The sequence below is a fragment of the Neomonachus schauinslandi genome, chromosome 5 (assembly GCF_002201575.2).
Source record: "Neomonachus schauinslandi chromosome 5, ASM220157v2, whole genome shotgun sequence".
Taxonomy (NCBI): domain Eukaryota; kingdom Metazoa; phylum Chordata; class Mammalia; order Carnivora; family Phocidae; genus Neomonachus; species Neomonachus schauinslandi.
In genome coordinates this window covers 62,450,086-62,463,832 of record NC_058407.1, presented here as the reverse complement: position 1 = coordinate 62,463,832, position 13,747 = coordinate 62,450,086, and the positions used below count along the sequence as shown (strand labels likewise).

The following is a 13,747-nucleotide window of genomic DNA, read 5'->3' as shown; positions in this document are numbered from 1 at the left end:
TGATTAGGCCATCTGTGTTTGCTAATTGATGTTTATCAAAGTTAGACTTCTGCTGTCCCACAGAGACTGGGAGACAAGGGCCCTATTCTTCCTGATGATTACATTTCAAAGGGATGCCTCCCAGGTTCTTGAGAAAAGACATTTCTGGGTTGTAGAAGATTTATATCTCAAAGATCAGAGAAGGGACTTATAACTGCAAGTTCTCTAAAGTAAATGCTCTAAGCAAAGTGAGATCAGGGACCTGTAGTCAGGTTTTAGCTGGAACAAACAGTAAATTTTTTGGCAGCTTTGAGCCTCTTCAGGCAGGCATTTTCAGGGGGCTAGGGTCATCCTAGGGACATGGCCTTAAGCTGATAAAAGCTGTACTAGAATTTGGTTATGTCTCTTAGTGTGTGATGGGTGATGGAGTTGTTTGTCCTGAGAGTTTGCAGTTCTCAGTACCTGGGTAACATTTTATATACAAAATTTCATGACCTGGACATTCTGGGGGATGATGAGGCTGGAATTTAATCCCATCTTGGGAAGAGGAAAAGAACCTTCAATGAAGGGAATAATAAGGCATTGTTTGGGGGGCTTTATGCAAACAAAGAAAGAAGGGGAACTGTCAGGAAGTTGACTTACAGGACCTGAGAAAGCAGCCCTGGATTTTATTTTGTTATTTAACGCCAAAATGAATAGTATGAACCAGTGTAATCCACAGGAAGGTGAGAGATCACTGATAAATGTTAACATTCAAAAAAGCTTCTTGGAAGAGGTAGAACTTGAGCTGAGCCTTGAAGAATGATGGGTGGGCTTTTCCTGGTTTAGCATCTTATTATGGTATTTCCGTGAAACCCCATCTGATTTCCGTAGAAATAAATTATAATCTCATGATTGAATTATTTATTTTTAAATATTTGATTTTTCTTTAAAAATTTTTTTTTTTAAGATTTTATTTATTTAAGAGAGAGGGAGAGAGAGAGAGACAGAGCAGAAGCAGAGGGAGTGGAGAAGGGAGAAGCAGCCTCCTCGCTGAGCAGGAGCCTGATGCAGGGCTCGATCCCAGGATGCTGGGATCATGCCCTCAGCAGAAGGCAGATGCTTAACAACTGAGCCACCCAGGTGCCCCTAAATATTTGATTTTTCTTTAAAAACACTGCCCAAAGTAGGTGTTTCTCTCACTTTTTGACTCTAGATTTCTGGATTGGTTTTCAACCAGATCTCTTCAGATTAACGTGTTCTAAAGAGCCTCTACATTTTTGCACAGTCAATGCTCAGCCTAAAATCTTCCAGCCCCCACCCCATATTGCCCCTTCAGGGAATTGTTTATCCTTCGAGACCCAGATGAAGTAGCACACTTTCTTTGCTCCCGTGGTACAGTATTTTCTGTTTTTTTTCTCCTACTATAGCTCTTAGTCGGTTTGTGTAATTCGTTTGTAATGTCAACCCCCTAGTATAGCATCTGCCCCCTAGAAGATACCTAATGTTTGATTAAATAGATGTGGTTAAATATCATAAGCTCTGAAATATGTTTTCCAGTGTTAAGAACTCAGCTGTCTTATGTGCATAGGTATAATACATATTTGTTAATTGAATTTTTATTTGTTCTTAGATGGCATTAAGAGGATCTGCGCCAGTGACAATTGTACCTCTTCCTGGAGAGCAAGTACAGGTTCAGGGGGTCATCCAGACAGCTCAGTCTTCTGTAATTCACCCACCACACGTGCAAACGGTACAAAAATTCAAAGACTTAGTGGCTGAGAGAGGGGACTTTCATACCCTGAGTCTTTGGACACATTGAAGTTGCTGTAGTACAGTATCATAAACCAAGATAATAAAATTGTCTTAGAAATTAGACTGTAGGACAAATGAGGCAAATAGAAAAGTTTGAGAATTTCTAGTTTCATGTATAGACTACCCGGTGAAAAAGTAAGACAATTTGGGGGGAAGTTATTGCTGGGAAATGAGACTTCCTTAAGGGAAAGCACCTTTTTGTCCCAGTGGTATCTTTCAGGAAAAGGAGAATTCTGAAGCAAGGGCGATGGTATTGGTGTCAGCAAAGTAATAAAAGTGCCTACCTTATGCTTTGTGGAGGTCAAATAAGAGAGTTCTCTCATAGTAGAGGCAAGTTCTTATTTAGATCTGTCTACCTTCTTATTACCACCTGACAGCAGTAGAAAGGAAAGCGATCCTGGGTTCTTTTTCTTTCTACTCTTTCTCCCCATTTTATCTTCTGGCTCCCGTGAGTCTTAGAATGTCTTTGGTCATCCCTCATTTTTTCCTGCTCTTTATAAAGTATCTGGCAGTGTTGTGTGCTCTGCAGCTGTGTCTCTAATGTGGTTTTCCTGTATGAAAGGTGGCTACTGCATGGACTTTTGAGTTTTTATATGAAGATTTTACTCTTACTTGCCAGTGCTCTCATTAAAGAGAAATACTTGATCTTAGATATATAAGTAATCTCTTAGTTCCAGAAATTATTTTCTTGAGTTCAGTGGGAGACTTGGGAGTAAATTTAGGGACAGTGAAAATGGTTAAAAGTTTAGGTTAGATTGGTGTATCCATGATGCTTGAGGAAATATTATAATATCTGTTACTATTTCTTAATTATTACAGGTCGTGACCAGTTCATCCTTTTTTGCCAAAAGATACAGATTTAATATAAGATATAAATAAGTAGTTGTACACCAGAACTTGTTTTTGAAGGAGATTAAAACAAATTTCTCTGGAAACTTAAGATCTAAGTCTGATTCCTTTAGGGGAAAGCTTTCTATAGATAGTAATGTAGAGCAATGACTTGTTATGTCCTTTCTAGAAGCCTGTTTGGGTTATTTTATTTTTTAAAATAAAGATGAAGTCAGGTGTCACAGTGCAACTTTGGACAAATGGAAATTTTAATATATTTTAAAAATTGAAAAGAACTTGTTTTCTTAATAGTAAGGTACTATATAACTTAAAACTTGTATGTGGTTATTGTGTTGACATAACTTCAAAGGGCTTATTATTAATAGTTACCATTTAATATGTGCTTGCTATATGCCATGCACTTAAGTGCTCTACATGTATTAACTCATTTAATTGTAAAGTGAGATGAAGCCTAATAATTAGTACAGATTTCTAAATTACATGTTTATACCTGCCCTTGCAAGTGACCTCCATTTTGATAAACCTAATGATCTGTTCTCAGTCCTTGTTTCACTTTAACTGTTAGCATCACTTGCCATAGTTGATCATTCTTTTTTAAAGATTTTATTTGTCAGAGAGAGAGCGCACACATGCACACAGATGCAGGGGGAGTGGCAGGCAGAGGGAGAAGCAAGCTCCCCGCTGAGCAAAGAGCCTGATGTGGGACTCGATCCCAGGACTCTGGGATCATGACCTGAGCCAAAGGCAGACGCTTAACTGACTGAGCCACCCTGGTGTCCTGATCATTCTTTTTAAGACACTGGTTTTGCTAGCTCTCTAGGACACGTCATTTATCTGGTATTCTTCCTGTTTCAGTGGTGGCTTGTTCTCAGTCTTACTTGCTGGTTCCTCCCTTTCCTCCCAACCTGTTAATGTTAGAGTGTTCCTGGGTTTTGTCTTTGGTCCTCTTCTCTGTGTATTGAGCTCATCCAGTCTTATGGCTTTAAGGATTATCTAAATAGCTGTGACTCCCAAGTTTATATGTCTAGCCCAAGACCTCTTCCCTGACTCAAAGGCTTGTATATTTAGCAGTCTCTGCCATGTTATTATCTAATAATTTGATAATAGTTGGATTTCTAATAGCATTTCAAAGTTAGCATGTCCAGAATCCAAATCAGATTATTGATTCAAAAAAAAAAAAAAAAACAAAACTGAGTAATGTGCATCAGTTTAGAAATAGGGTGGAAATCAGAGACTGGTCTTTATAACTCTAGTAAAATAGTATTTCTTTATTTTAGGGATAGACTTTCTTCTTAGTTCTAAGCATGCTGTATTGTATGTTCCTTTCAGTAGTTTGGGCCTCTGAAATAAATTTTGCTTCTTCTTTTGTTCCTTTCTTTTAGACCTTAGATTTAATGACAAATGAATTTGGGTGGCAGGAGACAGATCATATTTTCTGAAAGTAAAAATTAAATTGTTTTCCACCTGCATTGTTCATCACCGTAAAACCAGTTCTGTTTTCCAGGTATCCTCTTTATCAGAAAGTGAGGAGTCTCAGGACTCATCAGACAGTATAGGCTCCTCACAGAAAGCCCACGGGATCCTAGCACGGCGCCCATCTTACAGGTGAGTACTCATGTTTCAGATTCTGCGTGTGTTATGTTATACTGATGAGTTGGAATGGTGCTGTGTAAAGCAAACTATATAAAGAGGGAGCATGTGTCTGTATAGGACGGGAAATGTTGAGAGAGAGAGATTTGAGCCAGATTATGAAGGGCCTAAATTGCTGTCCTGAAGAGGAATTTAGTCTCATCTTCTGGCAAAGTACTAGATTTCCATATTTACTTTTAGATAGTTAACTTTAATAGCAACATGAAAGGAGGACTGTAGATTTAAGGAATTGAACTAGCTTGTGTTCCCTTTGCTAGCTTCTTTACTGAAACACATTTTTCTGCATTGTGTGTAACTCCTGCACATACTTTAAGCCTTATTTCCTCCTGGAAGTCTTCTGATTACTTTCTTTCCAACTCCCAAGGCCAAGTTAGGTCTTTCTTCTGTGGCATTCCTTTTACTGATCCCTGTTATAGTATTTATCGCATCCTGTTGGAATTCTAGTTAATAATACATGGGCCAGGGGCATTTGGCTGGCTCAGTCAGAAGACCATGCGACTCTTGATCTGGGGGGTTGTGAGTTCAAACCCCATGTTAGGTAAAGAGGATTACTAAAAAGAAATAAACTAAAAAAAAAAAAATACACAGGCCATGCTCTTAAATAATTTTTTGCATTGCAGAATGTGCAAGAGTAGATGCTCAGTTATTACTTGTTGAACGAAACAGCTAGAAGGTAGGAGGAAAGGGAGACAGAAAAGGATGAAATGCTATCTTTGAAAGCATATAAACAAATGCAGTAAGATTTTAGATATTATAAGAGAACTCTGTATAGGGTATAGTTATTCCTGCCTGGTTGGAATAAATAGGAAAGACTTCATAAAAGATGTCATTTGGATCACCACCAATCTGAAAAATTTTGTGAGATAGGGGCAGGGAAGGGTTTGGTAGCAGGAAAAGAGCTTAGGCTGAGGGACAGTGTAATCAAAGTATGATATGAAAGAGGTTGGCCCGTTTTCAAAATTGGGAACTTAAGGAAGAGGAGGTTTAGGAAGAAAAGGTAAACAAGAGCCAAATTTCTTAAAACCTTATTACCATGTTAAGGAATTTGGACTCTATTGAATAAACAGTTAATGAACAAACAAATTTTGTCTGTGAATTCTGGCGGGGGTGGGGATGATTAAAAAGAAACCCTACTAAAATGAGCTCATAACCTGAAATTATAAAAAGCTGAAACAAATCCATTTTTAGCAAGCAGCAGGAGATACAATAAATAGAATGAAACCACTAAAGAACTTCAGATAGTAAAATTACCAGGAACTATAAGTCTAATTAAAATTGAAAGACATAAAGAAGGAATCAAAACCCTCGTACTAGGATAAGACACTGGGGGGATTTAAGAAACAACTGAGTAAAACTTCTGGAAATGAAAAATGTAATTGCTAAAAACTATTGAGAAATTTTAAGTGTTATACAGCAGACTAGGTATAATTGAGAGAATTAGGGACCTGGGAGCTACAGCTCCAAGTAAATGACCTAGAATGTCGAAGAACACTGCCAGCATAATGACTGAAATTTCTAAGACATGAATCTGTCAGCTTCAGAAAGCAAGGTCCCAAGTAATATAAATGAAAATAAACCTAAATCTAGATGTAACTTATTAGGTAAAACTGGAGAACACCAAAGATAACAATAAGATCTTAAAAGCTTCTAAAGAAAAAAAGATTACCTAGAAAAGAATGACCATTAGACTTAACAGCAGGTTTTGAATGTTAGTATTAGAAGGCAATGGACTAGAAAAATCTTTTTTTTTTTTTTTAAAGATTTTCCATTTATTTGAGAGAGAGAGCACATGCGCGAGTGCATGCACAGGCAGGGCAGGGGGAGGGACAGAGGGAGAAGCAGGCTTCCTGCTGAGCAGGGAGCCCAATGCGGGGGCTCTATCCCAGGACCCTGGGATCATGACCTGAGCCAAAGGCAAATACTTAACTGACTGAGCCACCCAGGTGCCCCTAGGAAATCTTTAAATGACAAGAGAAAGTGACTGTCAGTCTGGAACTTTATACCCAACTGAACAATCACTCAGAAATAATGGTGAAATAAAAGTCATTTCAAACTGATTTAAGAAATTACTAAAGGGTATACCTCAGGAAGAAGAAAATTCCATCCAAATGGAAGGAATGTGAATATAAGAAAAAATGGTGAACTAACAGATGCACTGACTTTTGACTTTTTAGAAAGATAATAATGATCAGTTTAGGTAGTTTAAAAACAAAATGCAGGGGCCCCTGGGTGGCGCAGTCAGTTAAGCGTCCGACTCTTGGTTTTTGACTCAGGTCGTGATCTCAGGGTCATGAGGTTGAGCCCCGTATTGGGCTCAGCGCTGAGTCTGCTTGGGAGTCTCTCTCCCTCTCCCTCTGCTCCTCCTCCTCCTCCTCGTGTTCTCTCAAATAAATAAGTAAATCTTTTTAAAAAATTCAGAGACTTATACCAGACAGCAATATGTGCTTGCTTATATGGTATTGATTAGATTTAACCTTAGATTGTTGGATGAAATCTCCAAACAAGGGGGCTTTCCCAGCACAAAACAGCTCCTGGATAAAATACTTGTTAATGCATTGTGCATTTATAGGCAGTAATAGAAATATCACCTTCCTGTAGTAAACAGAAAAACCATATTCATAATGTTAAAATTTAGTCTAATTGGCTTTATTAAGTAATTCATGAACTGGGCAGCATCCCATTTAGCAGTTAGAAGGGAGCTTTGAGGAGCTATACAAAATGGAAGGTTTCAGGGGCACCTGGATGGCTCAGTCTGTTAAGCATCCGATTCTTGATTTCAGCTCAGGTCTTAATCTCGAGACCATGAGTTCAAGCCCTGCATTGGCCCCACGCCTGGGCATGGAGCCTGCTTAAAAAAAGGGGGTGGGGAGCTAAATGGAAGGTTTCTATATGGGAAGGAGGGTAGGGCAGGAGTTAAAAGTAAAAGGATTGTTCCAGTCAAGGTCTCTTTCCCTTAGGGGGACAGCCAGGGGGTCTTATCAGGCAGATTTTCATCTTGGGGGGATGGGGAGGGGCCATGTGACAGATTACCTCACTGGTGCTCATCTGAAAATTTCTGACTAGTTATGACTACATTTCTGTGGGGAGAGGCTGAAACTGCAATTAGATTAAGTATTAAGCCCTAGTTTGGGGGCTTGGCCTAAGTGATGCCATTTTGGGCCTTTGGTTTTCTTTTCAACAGTTCCTTCCTTTTGATCAGACTCAGCTTAACTGAGATGTGATCGAATTTTAAGGCATTAGTGCTGCTCTCAGCACTCAAAAGTTCTTGCGGTTTTTGTTTTCTCTTTGTGTGATATCCAGACTTTTTTTTTTCTTCTTCTTAATCTTTGTGATATTGACAGGTCACAGCTTCAGGTTCACATTGTCTTTGTGTTTCAGTCTTTTTTTTTTTTTTAATTTATTTGAGAGAGAAAGAGGGAGGAGCAGAGGGAGAAGCAGGCTCCCCGCTGAGCAGGGAGCCTGACATCGGGCTTGATCTCCGGACCCTGAGATTGTGACCTGAGCCAAAGGCAGCCACTTAGCTGACTGAACCACCCAGGCGCCCTTGTGTTTCAGTCTTAAGTGAGATCATTTGTGTGGTGGTTAGCGGCTATGAACATGCGTTGAAAGCTTCTGAGAGAATACAATGCACACAGGAGATGGTTACGGTTACTCTAAGTAGAATAATTGTCAGTATTTGGAGTGCACCGTGGAGCCGTGGTCCCCAAGACCTAAACCAATCAAAATCAAGTAAGTCAAAGAAAGAACCTTGTGGAAGGAGTTACCTTTTTAAGCAGCCAAATGTCTTGTTCTGCAGTGTTTTGTAATTGACTTGCAGCTTCTCCAAAAGTGTTAATCCAGGCCCAGCAGCAGGTGGTGTCGGCCACAGCACAGACCTCTCCTTGCTCAGCTAAAAGATGAATCAAGAGCTATTCTGTTTTCAAGGAAACTTTGGCTAGAGGGTTTGCTGTTGCTTTAGCAACAGATAATGCAATAAAAGTATGAAGTCTTTTATTTATTTATTAGAGAGTGAGTGAGTGAGCACAAGCAGGGGCGGAGGCAGAGGGAGCAGCAGACTCCCCGCTGAGCAGGGAGCCTGATGCGGGACTCAGTCCCAGGACCCTGGGATCATGGTCTGAGCCAAAGGCAGACACTTAACTGACTGAGCCACCCAGGTGCCCCTATGAAGGGTGGAAGCTAGATTCCTTGATGTAAGCTACTTCTTCAAGCTACTTGGTTTGATCTAGGGATCTCCAGCATCTGTATAGGGCCAGGTGTCAGGTAGAGCCTTCTTTAGCCGTGTAGTATAGTGTGTACCCAAGGCTACTTTCTAGTTTTGCAGCAGTGTCAGTAGTCAGGAGCACTTGGTGTAGGGTACTTTCCAACAGGGCTTGAGAGCTAGGTGTTTGTTTCTGTTTTGTTTTTTGTTTTGATTTATTTTTTATGGTAACCTTTCTGAAATACCGGTCACCGGACTCTAGATTTGATAAGGTGAGGGAAAGTTCCTTTAACCTGTTGATGATAGGCTTTATTTATTTATTTTTAAAGATTTTATTTATTTATTTGACAGAGACACAGCGAGAGAGGGAACACAAGCAGGGGGAGTGGGAGAGGGAGAAGAGCCCGAAGCGGGGCTCGATCCCAGGATCCTGGGATCATGACCTGAGCCGAAGGCAGACGCTTAACCACTGAGCCACTCATGATAGGCTTTAGTATAAGACATTAAAGACTTACAGTAACTGGTTACACTAGCACGAGACAACCAGGAATCAGCAGAAAGTTGTATGCCGATAGCCGCGGTCTACAGGTGACTGTCTCTCATGGAGTGAGTTTGAGCAGAGCCAGTGGCAACACCTTAGGCGAAGGGAGTCCAGCAGTTTCAGCAAGCTTAGAGATTCTGAGAATTTCATTAGTTCTTTCAGCCTTGCCTGATGATTGAGGGTGATAAGGGCAGTGATAATTATCAAGGCTTGAATGATTTGCCCAGTGACGTGGGCACCTCAATGGGAGATATAGCCTAAGCGGGAAACATGTTTTCTAAAGGTTTTGTTTTCCCCTGCTGCAAGACCAATGCCCTCACACTGGCAAACTTCAGTCTGTCTCCAGAAAACATACATACAATAGTAAGAATATATCGATAACCACCGTATTAGGTGGCAGGTGTTCAAAGTGGTTGGAAAGAGGAGTTGAGGCCTCTGGAAACAAAAAATTTTTCCAGGATTATGGAAAATTTCCAGGTTAGACATTGATGGTAAACTGTTTTTGCAGTCTTATAGAAGTCTCCACAGCATAATGTTTATTTGTAATTTGAGTCTTCTTAAACATACCATGGTGGGTGAAGAAATGTAAAAACCAAAAAATGAGATTTGCCAGAAAGTGGGAAAGAACCCAGCGGCCCATCTTGGCTTTCTCATAGCCCTAACTACTCCATCTTAATTTCTCTGATGTAGGAGTAGGCTACTGCCAGGTTAGAAGGACATCATGACAGCAGAAGTCTGGCGTTGAGGGGCCCATTTTGCAGAAGCAGAATAAACTTTATCCACATGTGCCACAGTCTTACAATAAAAAGAAGGCTTAAAGTAACTTATTTGACAGTGCTTCCCATGTAGTTTACATATCAAATAAACCTAATTAGTTTAACAAATTCTTTGGAATATTACTGATCAAAAAGACTTAATTTTGGGGGTAACTGGCTGGCTCAGTCTTGATCTCAGGGTCGTAAGTTCAAGCCCCATGTTGGGTGTAGAGATTACTTAAAAATAAAATCTTTCAAAAAAAAAATTGGGGGAGGTTTGTCAAAAATATAAAAACTTGGAGCCCCTGGGTGGCTCAGTCAGTTAAGCGTCTGCCTTGGGCTCAGGTCAGGAGCTCAGAGTCCCAAGATCAAGCCCCACATTGGGCTCCCTGCTCAGCGGCGAGCCTGTTTCTCCCTCTCTCTCTGCTCTTCTCCCTGCTCTCTCAAATAAATAAAATCTTATATATATATAAAACATTTGAAAGTAAAAAAAACTTATTTTTGAAAGATTTTTTTAATTTTTTAGTGAGAGAGAAAGCATGCACACAGGGGGAGGGGCAGAGGGAGAGAGAATCTCCAGCGGATTCCTGCCAAACAGAGCCCAAGACCTCAATCCCACCACCCGGAGACCATGACCTGAGCCAAAACCAAGAGTTGGACATTCAACTGACTGAGCCCCCCCCCAGGCGCTCTTCAAAAATAGGTTTTAAAGCACTTGCCTAAACAGGATAACAGATCATTATGAAACTTTAAAAGGTAAAGAAATTTTCACAATTTTATCAAAATCAGACCAAAGTCCGAGAAAACCAAATCCTAATTTTGCACCAGGTTAGTTTTGATATTAAAACTCATTGTTGGACGCCTGGGTGGCTCAGATGGTTGGGCGTCTGCCTTCGGATCAGGTCATGATCCCAGGGTCCTGGGATCGAGTTCCGCATCGGGCTCCCTGCTAGGCAGGGAGCCTGCCTCTGCCTCTCTGACTCTCATGAATAAATAAATAAAAACATTAAAAAAAAAAAACTCATTGTTTTGGGGCACCTGGGTGGCTCAGTCATTAAGCGTCTGCCTTCGGCTCAGGTCATGATCCCAGGGTCCTGGGATCGAGCCCCACATCGGGCTCCCTGCTTGGCGGGAAGCCGGCTTCTCCCTCTCCCACTCCCCCTGCTTGTGTTCCCTCTCTCGCTGTGTTTCTCTCTGTCAAATAAATTTAAAAAAAAATCAAACTCATTGTTTAAAAAGATTTTATTTATTTGACAGAGAAAAAGAGCACAAGCAGGGGGAGCAGCAGGCAGGGAGAGAAGCAGGCTCCCCTCAGAGCTAGGAGCCCGATGTGGGGCTCAATCCCAGGACCCCAGCATCCTGAGCCAAAGGTAGGCGCTTTAACTGACTAGGCAGACTCATTTTTAAAAATAAATTTATTTTAATCTTAACCAGCTGGACCACACATTGAAATTCCTTTTCAAAGATTCCTCTGCCACAAGCCATCTACAACTTTTTTTTTTCTACATTCTGGTTTTGTCCTGTTTTTCCTCTTTAGACAACACCAGCCTCATTTTAGGACCCAAAAAGAAAAAGTATATTTCTCCTACCTTTTTTTTCATTGAAAGCACATCCTACTTTCCTGGCATATAGAGATATTTTCCTTATTAGTTTTCACTAGAAATTAAGGCTTCTAAGGGTTAAGAATTCTAATTAATATGTATAACTAAAACTAAGAAGTAAGCAACTGTGAACTGTTATACAAGCATTCTTTAAATTTGCAAATTTACTAATACATTTCAAAATTTCCAAAAGCATGTCTTTAAAAATTTGCCAGTGTAGCATTAACATATCTAAATATCTTTTAGTTTCTCTGTAATAAGCCAGAAGTAGATAAACCTTTGTTTAGTTATTAATGTTGCAGTATTTTGTCTTATTTGGAAATGATTTAGCTATTTAATGAGTTTAGTGTTTTAATTCATTTACTCTAACTCGGGAAAACTATTTAAATAGAGCTAATATCACTGAGAAGTTTATTTATGAACTTTTATCTTGCCTACATCTGTTTAATTTGTCCTTAATAATTATGTGTAGGTTACCTACAGAAACTTCATTAAATATTAGACAAAGCCAGCCATTATCCTAAGCTATTATTTTTTTTTGTTGACAGAATAAAAGATAACAGGAACCTACACAGAATAAGTTTCCTATTTAATGTGGATAATTTTAAAGACATGTCTGTCTAAATAGCCTTTCCCCCTTTTGTTTTCTCTTGATAAGAATTACCTCCATTAAGGGGCACCTGGGTGGCTCAGTCCATTAAGCATCTGCCTTTGGTTCAGGTCATGATCCCAGGGTCCTGGAATCAATCCCCGCTTCAGGCTCCCTGTTCAGCAGGCAGTCTGTTTCTCCCTCTCCCTCTCCTCCCGACTCACGCTCGCTTCTTGCTCGTGCTCTCTGTCGCTATCTTTGTCTCTCTCTCTCTCTCAAATAAATCTTAAAAAAAAAAAAATTACCTCCATTAAATTTGCATTTTAAAGAGATGGACTAGATATAAGTTCCTAGAGAAGACCAGTATAACATTGAACAGTTACATTTTATTATTTATTTAAGTAATCTGTACACCCAACATGGGGGTTGAACTCATAACCCCAACATCTAGAATCTCATGCTCTGCCAACTGAGCCAGCCAGGTGCTCTGAACATTTACATTTATGCAAGTTTCTCCTTAGACTTCTGTTCACCCCCCACCCCCTTCTGTTCTCCCACATCAGAATTTTTACATTTATAAGCCTTTTGAGATAAATAGGAGAGGTTTGGGAATTGGTGGGCCTTGAATTGTTCTTGGAACCACACCTCTGATCCTGTAAAGACTACATTTTTTTTTTTTTTTAAGATTTTATTTATTTATCTGACAGAGACACAGCGAGAGAGGGAACACAAATGGGGAGTGGGAGAAGCAGGCTTCCCGTGAAGCAGGGAGCCCAATGTGGGGCTTGATCCCAGGACCCTGGGATCATGACCTGAGCCGAAGGCAGACGCCCAACGACTGAGCCACCCAGGCATCCCTAAAGACTACATTCTTAAAACAAGGACAGCTCTTCTTAATTCCTCAAAAGAACTGGGTTAGTGACTGAAAAACACCAAAGGACTGACACGCCCATCCACTTAGGGAAATGTCTTCTTTCTCTCTGGGTACATTCAGCTTAGGGGATAAGGCCTTAAAAAAAATTCCTGTCATGGTCACCTGGGTGGCTCATCAGTTAAGCGTCTGCCTTTGGCTCAGGTCATGATCCCGGGGTCCTGGGATTGAGCCCCACAAGGGGCTCCCTGCTCGGCGGGGAGCCTGTTCCTCCCTCTGCCTGCTGCTCCCCCTGCTTGTGCTCACTTGGTTCTCTCTCTCTGACAAAATCTTTAAAAATTATTCCTGTCAGCCTTTCAATATCAGCTTCCAGTTTGGCCACATTTCCTATTGAGTTATTAAATCCTTTCAAATATCTTGTCAGGTGTCAGCTGGGAAAAGAGTAAATATTTCTGTCAACCTAATGGACCCAAAATGCCTCCTCAATGAGGGGAGTGAGAGATACTATCTTCAGATCTAGAGTTACTCCCAAAGACAGCCAAAGAACAGACAGCCTCATGTCCCAGACAGGCAGAAAGCTAAGCCATGTTCTTAGGAGGTAACAAGACAAAAAAGGAAATAGCTATTCCCAGGAGAGAAAGAATCATTATCCACTGAGTCTGGATTTGGAAACAAAGGGACAAGATGAAGTTTTATTTCCCCTCTTTCAATTGGGCTTAGGAGATAATCTCTTCACAAAAACTCTTGCGGGCCCTCCTGAGTTTTAAGAAATTTTTTTTTTTTTAACTATGGCCCTTAGTTCATCCTTAGAGCAAGGAGTAAGAGATACCTGAAGAGGATCACCGGTAGCCTCAAGTGGTCTTAGTTCAAAAGGTCACAGTGTTTTGAGGAGAATGGAAAGGCAATTCAGTCGGAAGCTA

At 40.5% G+C, this 13,747-nt stretch overlaps 1 protein-coding gene across 2 annotated transcripts in view; it reads left to right on the top strand.

The window, feature by feature from the left end:
• The window catches only part of ATF1 (activating transcription factor 1), a 78,509-nt gene that overhangs the window by 46,598 nt on the left and 18,164 nt on the right, over positions 1-13,747 (top strand). Inside the window, exons 3-4 of one of the 2 annotated variants that reach the window (XM_044915420.1) lie at positions 1,592-1,732; positions 4,127-4,227. In XM_044915420.1, the coding sequence (XP_044771355.1) occupies positions 1,592-1,732; positions 4,127-4,227 (242 nt within the window). The remainder of the gene's footprint in view (positions 1-1,591; positions 1,733-4,126; positions 4,228-13,747) is intronic. The other variant, XM_021704804.1, reaches the window with a different exon arrangement.